The 18899-nt window shown below is 42.5% G+C and overlaps 1 protein-coding gene across 2 annotated transcripts in view; it reads right to left on the bottom strand.

Annotated features, from left to right (window-relative positions):
• PTPRN2 (protein tyrosine phosphatase receptor type N2) overlaps positions 1-18899 on the bottom strand; it is a 989298-nt gene that overhangs the window by 110254 nt on the left and 860145 nt on the right. For both annotated transcript variants that reach the window (XM_037891071.2, XM_043541551.1), the window contains exon 13: positions 10951-11166. In XM_037891071.2, coding sequence (XP_037746999.1) covers positions 10951-11166 — 216 coding nt within the window. The remainder of the gene's footprint in view (positions 1-10950; positions 11167-18899) is intronic.

Raw genomic sequence — 18899 nt, 5'->3', positions numbered from 1 at the left:
ATTATCTTGTCTCAGACCCCACTCAACATCAACCTGGGATTGATTTACCAAGAAGGCAATGGAGCCTTCTGAACCAGCTTTGTACCAGACATGGAATTTGTGCTACAGTGGAATTTCTGTGGCACTTTAGAGACAGTCCTCTAGGTCAGTGTGGTAGCCACAAAGCTTTACACACATTGCTGAGGATGGCAAACTGACTCCACTTCCTGGAGGTCTTCAGGCCTTGAACATCATTGATAAGAATGCTGTGGGGCTTGGCTTGACCAGTTTGCATAGGGCAAATAATAAATTGTTTCCCTTCTTATTTGTCTCCTTTCTACAATAAACAAACAAAGTAACTAACTCTTTTCGTGTGAGTTTCCCATGTCCCTAATCATTTTTGTCTCCCTTCTTTGAGCCTCTCCATTCTGCAATATCCCTTCTGAGATGGAATAACCAGTATTGTTCACAGTATCCACAGGAGGGTGAATCATTGATTTATATTTAACTAACTTCTAAGGCTCTCAAATAAAAGATTACTGATCAACAATCCTTAGAATGCCCTGGGTTGATCCAGCCTATCGAGACAAAGTCAAACTGAGAACAGCCTGCTAGGCAACTCTACTGTATATTTTAATTTCACAGTCAAGAGATTTCTAGTGAGGTTAATAAGAAATCCCCTGTCACCAAATCACAACCCTTAATGCAAGCCAAACACTTTCCTTCCACGGAGAACCACTGAGGGAATCTACTACCAGCTGTTGGAAAAGAGATGGTATCAAGAGACTTTTATCCATACTACCTATCAAACGACAGAAGAACTTTTCCTTTTCTCACTATCATCTTCCCCCCATTCCTTCTATTCCTGGCCACTGGGAGAGATCAATATTTCTCTCCTCCTCCACAAATATTCTGCCTGATACACTTAGGAGCCAGACTTGGGAGTGCAGACCCATGGTACTATAGCTGGGTAGGAGCGCCTGTATGCTACCATACCAGTCCACTTCAACCTCTTCCACTGTTGTTGGCAGAAATCAGACCCACGACTTTCTAGCTCCAAAGCTCTCCATTCCAACTGAATTCGTGGACAGGGGAGGAGAATGGTTTACCCCAACCAAGTTAAACATTTAAACTAGAGAATGAAGGAAGGTCTGGATTGTGATAATGATGAACTGTTCCCTATTGGGAGGGAATAAGTAAGCCACTTATGAGACCTATATACTGGCAGAACAATGCTGCCCAGGTAAAGCAAGAGCAGCGTAAACACATGAAAAAGCTATACAGCAGCCTGGAACCAGGTTAGCTAGACTGAGAACAAAGAGTTTGCACAGAACAGGAATAGAATTTTATCAGCCTGAAATATTAAAAAACAAAATATTTCCTTGATCAAAACTGCTATTCATTCAGAATGCAGTCACCCCAAACAGCAATATAAAAAATCAAAAACTAAGAACTGTTGAGCAAAGACTAGAGTAGGAAAAACCCAATTCATTTACCCATTTGCTTATGTCACCTGAATCAAACTAGATTTCCTCCAACTCAAAAAATGATCAGTCTTCTCCTAAAATATGATTTGTTCTTTGAAAGACTTCAATTCTAGACATGTGCTTTCAAAGTTTCCCTTCTGCGGTCTTGATGTAGTCATTTTATACAAACTTAAGCGACAACAATTCGATCTGTATGCTGAAAGGTGCCATCCCCAAACCACCTGAATATGAAATGCAACATGAAAGAGGCAAGATTATTTCTGTTATGATGGAACACATCAATGTCACTACAGCCAAAAATATTTAACGGTGAAGTAAACATTTGAAATAACATCTGTTTCAGTTCTTTATTGTATCTTGTTGTTTTGTAGAATATCTGAAAGAGGAGCCTCTGTTTTTGTTTTTTAAACTACCAGGAGGTTATTGCATCAATCTTTAATGCACATAGAAAAATGCTATCTTGGATAGCAGGTACTCTCACCCTCTTTTGCTGGCATATTTAGAAGGATCTGAACAATGATATCTCATGAAGTGATAACTCGAGCTGCAGCTCATCCCGCCCAAACATTTTTCCTCAGGTTTATATTGATATATAATTAAAAAAACTAAAGAGCAAACAAAAAACTTTTTTTTGTTTTGCTTTGCAGAGTCTGCCTAGTTCTTACAGGAGTGGTATGTGATCCTGTGCAGAGGCGTGAGTGGAGGATCCAAGAATCCTTCACCACCACATAAGGTCCAGTCAGAGATGGGCCATATCTGGACTAGGAAACATGTTATCGGATTGTGTTATCCTTAGGTTCCTCACCAGGGTTGACCACAACCAGATAACATGTATTTAAATAGGACTTGGTCTTTCTAGACTCTGTGCAAAGCTCCGCTGAAAATCATATTAGGTTGTCTCTAAAACATTAGCTAACACATTCAACTGTCTTCCCAGCCTAGACATGACTTTGCAGTCAATGCACTCAGAGAAGTTCAGGTTCTGCTTCATCCTCAGTCCCATGGTACCTCAAATGGAGCGAAGACACCAAGCTGGGCCCCCCAACCCTTCTTCCCCAACACTGACCCATAGAATGGGACTGACAAGAAGGGAGTAGCGGTTGGAGTGCTGCTCCTGGAGATCAGGAAGGCATATTGCATCTGGGCTCCTCCCAGGGAGTGCAGTTCTACACCAACCCCCAACAGACGTGGTCTACATAAGTCTCACGTGTTTAACTAATCAGCCCCTACTCTGTTCCAGGGATTGTGATTCAGCTGCACATAGTTATTCTGAATCCATTGTAAGACTTCTCCCACATTAAAATAAAAATGAACAGCTTTATCTAGTCCAGGGGTTCCCAAACCTGGCTCGCGGCTTGTTCAGGGTAAGCCCCTGGCGGGCTGCGAGATGCTTTGTTTACCTGAGCGTCCGCAGGTATGGCTGCTCGCATCTCCCAGTGGCCAGGAACAGCGAACCGCAACCACTGGGAGCTGCGAGCAGCCGTACCTGCGGATGCTCAGGTAAACAAAGCATCTCGCAGCCCGCCAGGGGCTTACCCTGAACAAGCTGCGAACCAAGTTTGGGAACCCCTGAAATGAACTGGGAAAAATAAATGAATTGAACATGTACAGCCGATTTAGCTGCTGGATGCCCAAAAGAACACAGATTCCATGGACATGACAAAGTGTAGTACTATGGTGATGGGCACTGTAGAAACCCTAAGACAGAGAGAGAGAGAGAGCGTGCACGTGCGCAAACAGGTATAGAAAGAATGGAACTGATTTTCCTCTAACCTCCACTGTTGTAAATCACAAATAACTCCAATGAAGTCAATGGAGGAGAAATCAGATCCCCCACCCTGCATTTATTTTAAGGAAGGTAAAGATGCAGATCAAATACTTCCCAATTCATTAGGCAAGGTTGTGGTTCTCTCTGCCTTCTCTATATGGTACAGGCATTGTGCCATAATTGATTTACTTCAGGGAGACAATCCATTGCGCCGTGCCTCAGAGTAGCCTGAAACAGCTCGAGCTAAACTGGCAGTTAGCCAGTGGTGTCAGCATGATGAAATTGGGGCAGTTCTGGAAGGCAGGAGCTTGTGAGCCAGAGTAGGGGTCAAGACCTTGTCAGTCAGGGAGTGGCTGTCTCATCAGGCAGAAAAGCGAGAGTAACTGCTGCTGCAAGCTCAGAGAGATGCCCCATCATTGTTGGGAGCTCTTGTCATATTGGTAAAGAAAAGAGATCGGAGTATTTTTAGTGCCAGTTGCTTGTTATTCCTGCTGCCACTCTCGCCACCCAGAAGAGCAAAATCCAGGAAAAGAGTATATCTGAATAAGAGAAGTTTCTTTCAAGTCCAGAAATCCAAAGAAAAAGGCAGGAAAGATAGTTATGGTTACCTTCAGAGACCAGAGGCACTGACTGTCCAGCAGAGTTTCCTAAGCAAGGCTATACGGTACGTTTGGGAAAGCCAGAAACACTACCTAATAATTAAAGGGAAATCACTAATTTAAATTCCCACTGTTTTTCTTAGCATTCTCTTATACCATAAATGGACAAAGGAATTATAGCAACGTGGGTTTTTATTTGTTCTGTGAGGAGCTATGCCCAGCTATGATACCTATCGATAGTAAAATAAAGGTGATTGAGTTATATAGAACAAATTCAAATAATGTATGTAATGGGAGAAAACAAACCCTCCCCCCGCTCCCTGCCCACCCACACTGGTCAGGTTTACGGCCAGCTGCTCTCAGAAAGGCACTTCATTTAATTCAAACTTACATCTGTATGGCACCATATCTTCAAAGGAAGAATACCAGAAGTTAGATGTACACTTCAGCTTCTTTTTGTAGGCCCTCAAAGAACATCTCTTTCCAAATCACTCACTTCCTACTCCAACAGAAGTGTTCTAGCATGGACTGCAGTGCCCACATTGCAACAACCATGAGCCTATTTTGGAGGGTGAAGCCTGGCTATAGTCAGGGTGAGTCATTCCTCTCCTCCTAACATTCAGCAGTTCTCAAAAGTTTATTTTTCCGTGTTCGTATTTAAAAATAATAAAGCTTTGTTGGACAGCTGAATGTTACAGGAAGGGTGGAAACTCATGCTAATAATATGCAGATTCCACTCTCCAAAGCTGCTCCATGGGGGTTACAATATAGCCAGGACTGTATATGCTAGAACATTTAGTCAAAGCAGGGAAGGAGGTAATTGGAGGGACTGCTTCTCACAGATTTAGAAAAAAAGTAAAATATGTATTTGTTGAAATGCGCTTAAATCCATTTATTTGGCCTTTCAGAAGCTAACACTTTAGTTGAGCATTTTTTATTAAACATTTTCTGCAGATCACTTTAGAAGTGTCTGACAAATTTCTAATGCTTTTTAAACTCACAGTATTATGTAGTTACATTACTATTTGCTGGGTCCTACTGCTATAACAGGCAGTGAAGTTGAAGAAAGTCATATATTCCATTGCACTACAGTAGTTGTGGATCATCCTGTACAGTTAATCAGATAAAACCCGATTAAGAGTTAAGCCCACCTTTGTACATCACTTGTTTTGCCTCATCCTCCTTTAGCCATCTATCGTCTAACTGTATTTAATGAAATATTTACCTCCACACACCCAATTTAAATGATTCTTTAAATTTCAAGCATTTACCCTGATATTACCACCTTTAATCACCTCACATAATTCCTTTATTATCATCATGCACCATTTTTGTATTGAATATACACTGTTGCATATAAAAACTGCCCAATACTACGGAACAAGATTTCATATTACAATGAACTTCTATATAAAGCAATTGTATATAGGGTTATTTATTTGCTTATTCTTAAAATAAAAATCCAGTTAATTAAAATATACAAAATTGTTTATACTGCGACTTTACATGACACACCATAAGAGCTCCAAAATAAGCAAGTTTGGTCTAATATATTTCTCAATGTACTTGTATTTGATAGACTATCAGGGTCTGTCCTGTCACTTTATACTGTCATGTGAGTTTCTATCTTTTATAAGAACACAGAAAATTATGTTCCAGTGTTAAAGTTCTGTATATTCCTAGAAACGAAAAGAAGAAATGAGCTTCAGGGCTAAATTTTCATCCTTCTAGTACTCTTGCTTGATTTACTCCTTACTGAAATATTTTCCATAAGTATATTTATATGCGCGCACCTCATACTTGATGCTACCCTTTATGTCTAGGTATGATGCGTGAGTGATTTTACATATCATGCATGCTATAATACTTTAGGTATTTTTAAAATTTCCCAACTTGTCAGATTACTTAGTCACAAAAAATGATCCTGTTTTTTGTTCATTAAACGTAGCTTATTAGATTCCACTGTTCTAGAGTGTTGCTATGTCAACACCATAATAAGACAAATGTTACTTGTGAAAATTGTAATCTATTAAATATCAGTGTGTAGGTCATATACAGAGTCTGAAATACATAGCTACATCATATACAACATAGTATACGTATATCTGAAGATACAAGACTGGCAAGATGGTCCAACAGAGAAACATGACTCCAGTGGAGTCCTTCAATCAGATCCTGTCCACAAACAATTTTTTTTTTGCAGAATCAATTTGCAAATTATTTGTTAATGGTCAACTGACATGCATTATTTTTTAAAAGCTATCTCAAATCATAAATGAGTAGAATCAGACCTTTCAAACCACTAAGAATTTTACCATTGGCTTTGATAAGGGCAGGACCAAGCCATAATTAAGAATAAATTTTACAACAAAATATTTCAATACAGTTTCCTCTTATTTATCTGTCAAGACCAGCTGTCTGGGTTCTGCAAAATCTAAGGACATCACTCCCCACTTGAATTGATAGTATTCAGTGTTTTTAATGTAAAAAACTCTTATAAGATCACTAGAATCTTGAATGCAGACCTCAGGAAGTACAAGGATGATTTTATTGTCTTAAGGTATCACTTTCTAGTACGTCTCAACACAAGTTCCTTTACTTCACTCTTTGAGGAAGTAAATATGTTCTTCTGTGCTGCAGTGAAACAAAACTAAATACCCCTAAAAATGATATCAGGATAATAATAACGGAGCTTACTGAGATCAGCATCATATATTTGAACTTGCGCGTTTAGCCTCAACCACAGTGATGCTGCATGGACCACTATCAGTGATGCAAAACAATTATGTTCACTAGCAAAGTTCTCCAATTCATAATATAAAACAAGCAAAACGACTTAACATCTCTTTGCACAATTCAGCATTCCCTGCATAGTTGCAGTCACCAGCATACACTGTCATTACATTAATAAATTGCTTACTAATGGGAGCAGTGACAACTAAGATGTGCGCTTAGTAGCACTGTTTGCAGGCTGCCCCCAATGCCTGTTTCTCTCTGGGTTGTGTCCCAAAGGCTTCAAAGTGCACAAGAAAAATCTGCTCAGTGTCGTGAACTAAATCAAAGAGTATTTGCTGAAGATTCCTAAGACGTTTCTGCCCTAATGTCATGGAAGGAAGAGTGAGCTTGCCCAATACTACATTTGCTTTCCAAAGAAGATCAAAGCAACAGGAACAACAGATGCAAACATGAGAGAGAGAGAAGGGGAAATAAGGACATCTCTTTAATGATCTCTGAACTCCTACGCTGATTTAACCAGCTGCTATGCATATAATTGGACAAGAATATGAAAAGTATAAAAGGTACACAAAAACAGACAGTCTGTGTCTATGCATAAATTGTGTTTTATGTACATATAGCATTTGACAAGATATACTACTACAATTAAATTTGAAAAACTGCTTGACCACAGCCTTGCAAAGCCAGGTTGCATCTTTTCTTTGCAAATGGACAAATTAAGTCTGAATAGCACATTTATCCTTCCAAGTGTTTGAACGTTCCTATTACAATACTTAAAAAAAAAAGTGACTGGCAGAACAGCTACAGTTAAAGGCGAGCTGTTTTCATTATATAACCTTCTAAAAATCAAGAATTATAACTCAGACATTTCACATTTGTTTTGGGCTACTAATTGACAGGTTCTTGGAAGGCCAATTTTCCCCCTAAATTTTAAATGGTTTGGAACTTTTTATTTATAGGTAGTTCACACACACTGCATATATAAGAATTATTCCTGCTAGGAAAAATAACTGATTCTTCATAGCCAAGCTACGTTTCATAACATTCATTCTGCCTCAGCGCCCTACGCTGCAGGCTACGTGCACAGCATGGCTATTACACAGACTTTGTGTAGTAAGATTTGCATTGTAACTGTCAAAGATCTGATACAATATCAACAGACTGGATTGAATCCAAGCTCCCGCTACTAGTGTCTTAGAAGGATAACAGTGAATATGTTTTTCCATTGACAATACAGTTTGTCTATTTTCTCCCCATCTGGTATCACAGCATACAGACTACAAGGAGACCCCAAGTGTTGAAAGAACCCTCCTATGTTCACACGTAAAAATAAAGAATAAGAAGGGAGGAAAATCTTGAATGAATTAAGTTAAATCCATAATGTTTTTGTTAAGACTAGAAAAAGTAGGTCAGTCGTGTTTATATGAAAATAGGACCCAACTAAAATTTTGACAAGTATTTGCAATAGAGTTCTTCCTACTTAAGACTTGACCATTGTTTTTACCAATTGATTTTCTCTCTGCACTCAATAGCACAAAAATTAAATCTGATGCCATTTAAGCTGCAGACAGTAGTAAATTATCCATCTGTAAATGCCTTAAACTTCAGCAGACATGTATTCTGGGTCTGTACAGCCAATATTAGATTATGTCACATATTTATTAACACATTTGAATAATAAAGTAAGCAGATAGCTAGGAAACAGTTTTAAATTGATAACGTAAGAAGAGTTTATATCTGAGTTTCTTGTGTCCAATTTTCAAAGCAACTTTCTGGGACTCTTTTCCTCCCCAAATATTAGTATGGCCTGCACAGTTGCCTTTAGGAGTGCCAGAGAAGATCCGGCAAAAAGGTAATTTAAGGTTTTTCCTGATATTTGTTTTGATGATGCAATGCAAAATTTCCATCCCTCAAATATTACAGATATGTCTTAGCATTAGCGGGATTCCATGCAAAATTATATTTACTCTTAAAGGACAGGGGCTCAATCTTGCTCCCATTTAAATCACTGGGACTTTGTCACAATTTTATTGGAAGGAGGATTAGGCGCTACAAATACACCTTGCTAAATCACTGCTGGTTGAAAGTAGCACTAGAATCACCATAACTGTCTGAATATTTCATTTGGCTCCAGTTCTGGGGGCTGCTCCTGCTGCCACTGAACTCAGCAGCAAAACTGCCACTGACTTCATTGAGAGAAAGACCAGGCTTTTAGGAATCTCTGCATCTAGAGCCAAATCATTTTCCCCTCTTACCCCCTTCTCATGACAGTAGTTCCACCAGAAACCAGCGGGACTACTTAGGAGAATGAGGTTAGCAGGATTTAGTCAATGGCAAAGGATATCAATTTGATCTCAATACTGAAAAATTGAACATATTGTTAGCATTTTCATATTTTGTTTCACAAAGCAGATCCTTAGATCTTATTTGTAGCAAGTTTTTTTTAATATAAAAATCTGGCAAGAAGAAATGAAGCGCACATTTCATTTAGTGTCTGGATTACAGATTCTTATTAAACAAACCAGAGCTCATTATAAAATCAATATCAACTTAACCACCATGCCCCCAAGAGAAATGGCAAAAAAGGTCACTCCAAGAAATTCAAACAATTTTCCTGCTGGAAGGGCACGATTTTAATTACAGATACTATTAATTAGAACTGTTACTGGGAAGACTGTCCTGTTAATTATCACAAATTCAGTTTCAAGTGAGATTTTATAACCTGGAGGGCTTTTAAAAATACTAAGAATTATTTTACTCATGTTTAAGTGAAGAAAAAGATTGCTTAACTATTCTGAAGTCAATAGCAGGTTTCCTATTTTAAACCCCTCTGCGCCTCCAAAACAAACCCCACACCTTACATTGACACGGTCTTCTTGACCACAGGCAACAAAACTAGTTTAGCTACATATCACTTTAGATAAGCTATTACCAGCAGGATAGTGGGGTGGGGGGAGGTATTTTTTCATGCTTTGTGTGTATAAAAAGATCTTCTACACTTTCCACAGTATGCATCCGATGAAGTGAGCTGTAGCTCACGAAAGCTTATGCTCAAATAAATTGGTTAGTCTCTAAGGTGCCACAAGTACTCCTTTTCTTTATACTTTGTCTGGAGGACATGGCCTCACTTCACTGATAAGCGCTAACTCACAGGCTCTCTCTCCCCCCTTGATAAACCCAGACTTTGTGGTGAAGTTTTAAGGTTTTTCTTTCAGAATTAGATATCTTCCCTTTGCTTAGAACTAAAGGTGAAGCCATTCCATTGAAATGCTAATAGCTATGTGTATGTTTGAATTCACTAGTTCTTTGTTGAAGAATTCTCTGGACTGCTTAGCACCTCTCTATATAGGAGGAAATCATCTTTAACATGATTACTGAAAGACTTCAGAACTTTTGAGTGAATTTATCCCTTTTAAGACTTTTAGTCTCAAACTTCCAGCTCTTGCAATTTACCATAATATAGAAAGAGCACTGTTTCATCTTCAGTAGAACAGGGAAGTAAAAATAAATGTAAGTAGCTTTAATTCAAAAGCACCACTAAGTAGAATGTATTTCATTTTTTCAAGTGCAGAGAATTAATAGTAAAGCAATAATATCTACATAAAAAAGCATTCCAAATGTTTTGGGACGCCAGACATGTAGTTGCAGGCAGTAACACCTACATTTTCAGACAGATAACTAACCAGGAAATAAACACTGATTATCCTAAAGAAACCTCACAACTAGGCAGTTGTCTCTTAGCCAAACGCTTCAGAACCTGCACGCTCAATATTCCCATTGGCTTCTGATTTATTGCAGAAGATTCGCCTGAACCATCCCTGTGTTACTTGGCCCACATCTGCTTCCATTATGCTCATAGAAACAGTCCTGGGTTTCCCTCCCCATCTATCAGCATTATATTTCACTTTATCTGAATAACGGCAGAAGGTGGCAACGGATCGGGTCAAAGGCTCGTTTCATATCAGACCCTGAAGAGGTCGATGATTCAAAGAGAGAGACATCTTCCGATAACTAAGGGCGCACGCCATTCCTCAGAGCCGGCGAAGAGTTCGGCTGTGAGCTGTGGCGGGGGCCGGCAGAGTATGGATATTGGGGCGGGTTTTCGGAGAGTTCCAATGGCAACTATTTTATGGTTCTAATTAGACGCACGTGTCCAGCAACTGCAAGACCTGGGAAGATTAACAGCCCGCCGTGAGAAGCAGGTAGCAGGGCATCTGCGGGGACGTGACTAGGGTGGCTCCGAGCCGGCGTTGTAAAAAAACAAAACCACCCCCTCCACTCGGAATAACGGACCTCTGCCCCTTGGGGCGGATAAAGAAGGTGTTTAAGTGTCTGGGGGGAGAAATAAAAAGCAAGGGCTGGAGGCACCGCCCGGCCTTACCTGGTAAGCAGCGGTGGCATCTGAGCTGGTGTCGGTGCCCAGAGCGGACAGCTTCTCTTTCAGCCTGTGGTGCGACTGATGGCGGAGGCAGTAGAGGACCCCAGAAGCAACGAGGACCCCAATAATGCAGGCGATGGAGAGGAGGGTGAGGATGATGAATTTGGTGGAGTCTTCGTCTTCCGCGGCGCGGTGAGGGAGAAGCTTCAGTTTGCTTTTCTGTTGGAGAGAAAGAAGCAGCGACTCAGCGTTTGCTCTAGAAACCTCAGAGGCGCGGAACTTCCCACTGGAGGGAGGGAAAAAACACTTTTAGCTCTGCGGGTTTACGGCGGCGCCGGGAAAAACCCCACAGGGGCAAAGTTTCACTCAAGCCCCAACCACGCCAGGATGGAGGGAACCGGGCTCAGCAGAAACCAACGTGGCACGGGAAGATGGCAGCGTGATTTTTGGCGTGTTCGTGTGAAGACCAAAAATAAAAAGGAGAGCGCGTCCCTGCCCCAGGTACCTTGTCTCATAACTCTGTACACATGTGCGTAGCTAATGGATTGAGACAACGTCGTCCGGTCCTACCACGGGATAGTCAGAAAAAATATTCCCAACAACAATCACTTCACGCCTGCAATAGTTGTCTGGATCGTAGACGGTTTCCTTTCTGGGTTGGGTTTGGGTTTTTTTTTAGTTAACCCGGGACAAGAAATCCCTCCGATTGAATGACCGGCCATCCTGAAAACCGTTCAGCTTGCTTTTCAAATAATAGTGCTCACAACCCGTTCTGAGTACCTCAAATCACCAACAGACATTTTAATTGTTATTTGGTATATGGGGTGGGGGCGTTATAATCAAAGATCCGTTTTTTTCTCTCGAGTGAAAAACAAAACTACAAACCAAAAAGTAGGTGCGTTAACTTCTGTCTTCTGTAGAAGAAAAAAAGTAACAAACAATTCCAAAGTCCTCCAGATTTTTTTTTTTTAAGCCATAGGAGAGAATCCTTCTGGGACATTTCACTTGTCTCCATGTGCTAAAAAGTTGTACAATAATTTCCCCTCATTAGCTTCATTATAAGCTATATTAGCAACAATTAAAAACGCAACATGAAAATGAAAAGACCAGGCAGGCAAATTGCAGCAAGACATTTGGCCAGCATTCCCCTTTTCACAATTACCAAGGAAATGAATTGAAAAGCACGCCCCTGCCTCAGTCCTGGTTGCTACAAGATGAGAACAATTAGCAAACTCCTTTCCACCACCTAATTTCGCGTGGTAACAAAATGGATTTTTCCCCATGAATGCCTAGCCGGCCTATTCATTATCTCTCCTCTATTAGTAATTTTCTGCTCCGTATGCAGATAGCCAGCTCTTAATTTCCTCCTGTCTTGCAGTGTACACAGTGGCTCTTATGTCAGGCCCGGTCCATTTTTATCTTGTAATCATAAAGGCCACCAAAGCAATTATCGCTGGTCTTGACTGTAAAAGCTTGTCATTAATTAGCCTCCTTGCCTTCACAGTGCCGCGGATTAGCTGGAGCTGGGGCTGAGTTAATGGAAATGCAGGTTCAATAAGACTCCCAGATTTTCTTGCCTGGCTGCGCTGAGCAGAGGAGGACTGTTAGGTCTGCCAGCCCCGGGGGGTGGGGGCAGGAGCGGGGATGAGCACACAACTGGTTTGCCGTGCGTGTGCGGCTGCAAAGCCCCCTCCTGCCGGCGCCCGAGCCAGCGGCGCTTTTACGGCGCGGCTGGGGCAGCAGCAGCGCTGGGGCCGGCGTTCGCTGCCTCCTCTCCCGCCCGGCCACAGCTGCTTCCTTCCCGGGAGACTGCACACCCGCGCCGGAGCGCTGGCCCCGCTGCCTGCCCCTCCTCCAGCCCCCAGCGGCCCGGAGCGCCGGCAGGCAGCAAGCCGAGCGCGCTAGCGCCTGGGCAGGGGCAGGCACGGGGCGTGGTACCGGCGGACCGGCTCGGTGCAGGGAGCCACCGCCGCGCGCTGCTGCTCCTGCTCCTCCTCCAGCGCCTGATCGGCCGAGCGCGACACCGCCTTCTCCACAGCCCCCCAGCGCGGGGTACCTCCCCCCCGCCCCCTGAGCCGCAGCCAGCCCGGCTCCCCGCGGCAGCCTGCTCGCTGCACGGCCTGGCTCCGCCAGCCGGACTCCCCTTCCCTTCTCCTCACTCCCGCCCCAGCTGCCTCCCTGGCGGAGACAGCCTCTCCCCAGCCGCGCCTGGGCCACCTCTCCCTGCCCCAGTCCCCAGCTCAGCGGCAGACCCACCTCCCCCTTTATACGAGACGGGCCCGGATTTTCAAAGGGGGCTCGCGGAGAAGAGCAAGCCCCCGTTGGTGGCCAGGGAGGGCAGCGCCAGCCAGGCCGAGGGAACTCCCCGCCTCCCTGATGCCCGCTGCGGGCCCTGGAAGTTAAAGGCTTTTCCGCTCCGCCCGTAGCATGTCAGGGAGAGGACTCGTCCCCCTCTGGGCAGAGGTCGGGCTCTGCAGCTACACGGGACATTCCGGGGAACGACGGCGCCCCGCGTGCCCCCCGTTCCTGCGCTAGAGGCCCGCGATTTGCCGCGCCACAGTGTTTCGCCTCCCATCGCCCAGCGAGGGGTTTTTCCAGGCTGCCCAGCCCGGCCATCAGCAAGGCTTGGGGCTCGGTTCAACGGAGTGCAACAGCCCCTGCCTCCCCTGGCAGCGCCCAGGGCCAGCCCCGGGCCTGGCCAACGCCCCAGCCGTGTGTTCTCCAGCAAGGGGCCACCTGCCGACTCTTGACTCTTCCCCCCAAGAGAAACTCTGGCCAGCAAATGCCTCGGTCTTAAACAGCGGCGCGAGGAGCGTGCCCCACACAGCGCAGCATCCAGAGACAACGGAACGGCCAGGTTCGCTCTCTTCCCAGGGCGGAATTGATCCCTACAGCTTATTTCACAGTGCTCTGTCCAATTAGTTTTAAAAGTCTCCACTGTGTGCAGACGCACAGCTCAGCCTGACTACGTAGCCACTTAAAGGGACACCATCAACAAATCTAGTCGGTCAAAAAGGGCTAGCATTAAAAGCAGTTTCAGACCCTGCCCTGGCCCCCCTGAACCCCCCCCCCCGTCAGTTTCTGGGGTCTCCCCTGTTGCTGTGTGAAAGACCCCCACAAGCAACAGGGGAAAGGACAATACAGGAGAAAGGCGAAAATAACCAGGCGAAGTGCTGTCAAAGGACTTCAGTAAACAAACTCAAAAGACGGACAGAAATATCTGTCCCTTTTCTGCCTACGTGAATGTGCAAACCAATGGCCACCTTTAAAAAACGTAGCCTTTTTTTGTTTGTAATCGTTAATTTTGAATATTGGAGTAACACATTTCTAGCCCTCTCTGTGGGTCTGCAGATTTAGTTTTCAAATACTCTGGTAATTTCCATTCACATAAATCAGGGCTTCCAAAGGTAGCTTGAAATCAAAGGAAGAGTACACTACGCGCCAAGGCATATATTTCAAATATGTAGGGAGATTTCTCCGCTAGACCGACTGTAGCATGAAAAAGGCACAAGGGCCACGCATCCTTCTAAAGAATCACACTGATGAATATTTCAAAGTGGATGATGAAAACCTCCTCGGTATCAGTCAGGACGGATCCAATTACATGGCACCGGCCCATCTGAGATATTCTGCAATTAAAGGGGTCAAATCAAAATCACGAGAACCTCGATGCTTTCAGAAACCTGGCCACACTGATCATTTCCAAGAGGGAGTCTTGCTTAAAAATGAAGGCGTCGCTGTTGTCCATTTACTTGGATTTGGGGGTGGGATGGAAGCTTCCATTACTCTGTCATAATTTCTATCTACTTAAATTCCTTAAGCGTTCCCCTCTCGGGCGGTTCCTTAAAGGGGAAAGTCATTAAGCCAAATCTTGCTCGCCTTTCCCACACGAATAATGCCTTGATTTCACTGGGGCTACTTTCCTAGGGCGACAGCGAGATTTGGTCCAGAGCTGCTGATTTCTCCCCAGTCACCTGAATGCCAATGTTTCTCCTGCCGGTATGTAGCAGTTCCGGCTGGCATTACTTTAACCCCCAGAGGCCTGGGCTTTGCTCTCCCTCCTGCGCTCGCGAATAAGAGCTACAACACGGGAGAGCAGAGAGGCAGACACCACTTTCGCTGAAATGTTCCCATCCAAACACCTGATGGTCACCAGGCTCTAAATGCCCGATCTCGCTCACACTGAAGTCACTTGCTGCTCTCCTACTGGGAGCAAGAGTGGCCCCCAGATTATCCGAAAAAAACCCCAAACCAAAAACGTATATAGCATTGAAAGTGAGAGCCCAGACTCCTCGATCCGGAGCGCGGGGTAGTACGGGGGAAAGGAGGGGGAGCCACTGCCTGGCTATGGGCTGTTCGTGAGGCAAGTGCTGTTAGACACCATCCTTTAGATACCCTTCACAATAAGGAGTAAGCGTTTCCACTACAACGCAGAGAATTGGAGGCGACATACGGTGTAGTAGAATTAGAAGGGTTACCAACTTTGAAGTTTAAAAAGCGCTAAAATGAAATGGCATAGACAACGAAAGGAAAGAGTGATCTGGGTCGGGCCATCAGTTTCTAAACTAAACTAAGCTCCCCCTGGCAGTTATAGAAAACCAAGGGAGCTTTGTTTCCAAACTGATGGCAGGACAAGGCCCAATACTAGCCAGTTCTTGTCTTAAGAACACTTAACTAACTGTCTGTTGATACGTTTGCTTTTCTAGCAGCATCGCTGTGCAAAGGACACCAATTCCTATTTAGTGATTTCTTAAAAATATACAAATACATGATTTTTGATCACCAGGCAATGTGACTGGGTAAAATAAGTGCACGTTGGCTTTTTAGCTTTGTGAGTTTTCTGACTAAAGGTTCAGTTATAAATGATGATCCTGGATTTGACTCCATCTCATACCCTCCCACCAACCCAGTTCCCATCAGCCAAGAACTTGGAATTTTCCCCATTTGTCTAAACCCCTGGATTTCTCTCTGAGATTCTGCAACCAGGCCTCAGCCAGGAACAGAACCCAGGGTTACTCAGAGGCGTCCCGTCAGTCTTGACTTAAAATTGAAAGAAAAAATATTTATGAATTTGACATTTACAGTCGGATCTCTTTCAAAGCAGGACACCTCTCTCCCTCGGCCAGTTCACTTTACGATGGCGTATGTGCTGTGGGGGGTGAGGAGGAGGAGGGAAAACAATAGCTGTTGCATAACAAGAAAACCAAATAAATGCTCTTTTGTTCCAAGGTTTAACAAATCAACTGATTATAGAATTTAGCCATCATTAAATAAGACACACGTAACTATGGATTATCAAAAGAATCTATACAGCTGGAGTACACAGGATATTACTTCTGAAAGATTTTTCTCCTTGGAAAATATTGTAATATCATAGAAGCCGTGGTATATTAACAGCTGATGGTTTAGGAAGTTAGTTTAAATCGGAGCATTTTCGAGATTCATATCCACCGTACTCATGCTTTTAAATGGTCATGGTCCGTGCTTTAAATGCTATAAAAGCATGTATGTATTTTTTCTTAGAACAACATCAGTCCTACTATTTAGATTTCAGTCAAAAATATTTTAACTGCATCATTTGTATAGACTTTTCTAAGAGGGGAAAAAAGCGCTCAGGACCTGAACCTTTGTGGATTTTTTTTTGCTGGTAAACTCACTGGATCATCCACCACACACTTTATATAAATTCAAAAATGTACAGGCATATTTAAAAGTCACAGTGCTATAAAACCCTAACATAATCAAAAACCAAAATCAATAACTCTATTGTGTTATCTAAGGTTGCAGCCACGTACTTATATGTATCTGTAAGTCTTCACATTTCAAACGCAGCGAATGTTTGTAAATATTTAATGTACAGTTTCATGTACATAAGTTCCTATGCCACGTTTGGAGTGTGGGGAAAACGCTCTCAAGCGATAGAGTATGCCTCATAGGTGGTGATGTAAACCTTCCAGATATATCAACACCATTATTTATTTATTTATTTATTTACTTATTTATAGCTTCAGGATAGAAGGCCAGATTGTGAGGTCCTTACTTGAGCAAAACTCTCACTGAAGTTAATCGGATTTTTGTTCTAATTAAAGACGGCTGAATTTGGGCTAGGGTTTACCAATCTCAAAAGTTATTTCTAGGTTGAGATAAGACCTATTAGTCTGCCAATTATTCTGTTTTTTTCCGCTAGTTTGAAAGAAAAAAGTATTAATTAACATTCATTTTACAAAAAAATAACATACTATATATTTCCTGGAAAACTTTGAATTCTTTAACTGGAGTCTTTAAATTTGAGCATTGCACCTCCCTTATATATTAAACAATTCATTTATGAGCATAAATAAAAATGAAAAGCAAACTACTTCGTCAGCAAGGGCATAAAACTTTATAATATGATTTGTCTTAAAATATTACAAAGTTAAAAACTGAAGAGTGCTGTTTTAATTTGGAATTCACTACAGAATCTAATAAATGAGAGAAGTGAGGTGGAAATAATCACGTATTAATTCTCTGCATTACAAAATCTTTTCAGGAGCTATTATCAGAGCAAGAGGCATTGTGGTTTGGATTCAGGGTGGGAGAAATCCTTTGTGCAACTGAAAGCTATTGTTCCTCTGTACAGATGAAATTGTACTTGCAAATATGCCATTCAAGGGGGGGGGGGGGAGAGAGGGGGCAAGGTGCTTGGGCAGAAGAAAGAATTATCCAAGAAAATAATTGTTCTTAACAATAAACTTTCCTGAAATCAAATTTAGGTTCAGCGGTTTCAAAAAAGGATCTGTTGCTAACATTTTCGGGAACTGGCATTAAAATAAAACAGACCGTTAGACATTTTTTTATGTATCAACTTCTTAATACTGGCAACCTCAATAATGAGGGAGAATGTCTGTTGGTGTAAAGAAATCTGAAACTCAGAACTGATTTTTAGTAAAATCCCCATGTAAGCTGGTTGGGTTACATACAGTTCGAGAAACATGTTAAGTTTTGCTAGGTAGAAAAAAACCAGAGATGAACAACTCTACAACAGGACAAACATGGCGACTCTAATAAAAAGATACTTGCAGGAAATTTTCACAAGATATTTGACTTCAGTAAAAACAAGACTCAACAACAACAAAAAGGATAACGATTCTCTTTCCTTTGGGGGGGGTGGTGGCTCTTGCTTGTCCCATTTACACATGCACTCAGAAGCAGTTAAATTAGCGTAGCAGGGCTGATGGTTTACATGTTCCATGCACACAGTGTTGTTTACTTTGGATACCTCCACTCAAAGCTCTATAATCGAACGTATTTGTTGGTGCTTTAAGGTACTATTCTTTAGTGTTGGCAAGAGATTTATAGATAAAGACTCAGCTCTCCTCTCATCCGACCCTCCCCCTACCACTCCTCTAAAAAGTCCTACTTGCTGCTAGGATATTGCGTTAACATCACTTTCAGCAGATGCCAGTTCATCACCTGAAACGAGGTCAATTGAACGCTTTGACTTGGGGGACTGAGATCGGATGGGAAGGTACTTTTTTCTTCTTTTAGGCTCTACATAGGAGTCGGAAAGATTAGACAAAATCGACAAGCACAAAAGGCAGATGGATTTCTGCGAACTCCAGCTTATTCAAATCACTGAGAAAGGTCACTGCAAAGAGCCACAGATCTATTCATTTGAAGGGGCACAATGATCCTTCCTCAACCTTCAACGCCACAAAGCACTGTGGAGTTTCTCTATACCTTTTAGTGGGATTAATATCCCGAACAATGACTGAATAAAATCAAGAATTCAGCGAGTTCAAAGATCCCTTGATCAATGGCAAATACTTTCCTCTCGTTTCTTAAAGGCAATACACAGAAGTGAAGTTTTGGTTAGATTTAAAAACACACACTGTAGTTTGTATTCTACTATGTAGTGTGACGCTATTTTAATGTAAAAGATGTCAAAATATCCAAAATAAGTTTGTAGCGAG

Source organism: Chelonia mydas, chromosome 2 (assembly GCF_015237465.2).
Source record: "Chelonia mydas isolate rCheMyd1 chromosome 2, rCheMyd1.pri.v2, whole genome shotgun sequence".
NCBI lineage: Eukaryota > Metazoa > Chordata > Testudines > Cheloniidae > Chelonia > Chelonia mydas.
This window is presented reverse-complemented; position numbering and strand designations above follow the sequence as displayed.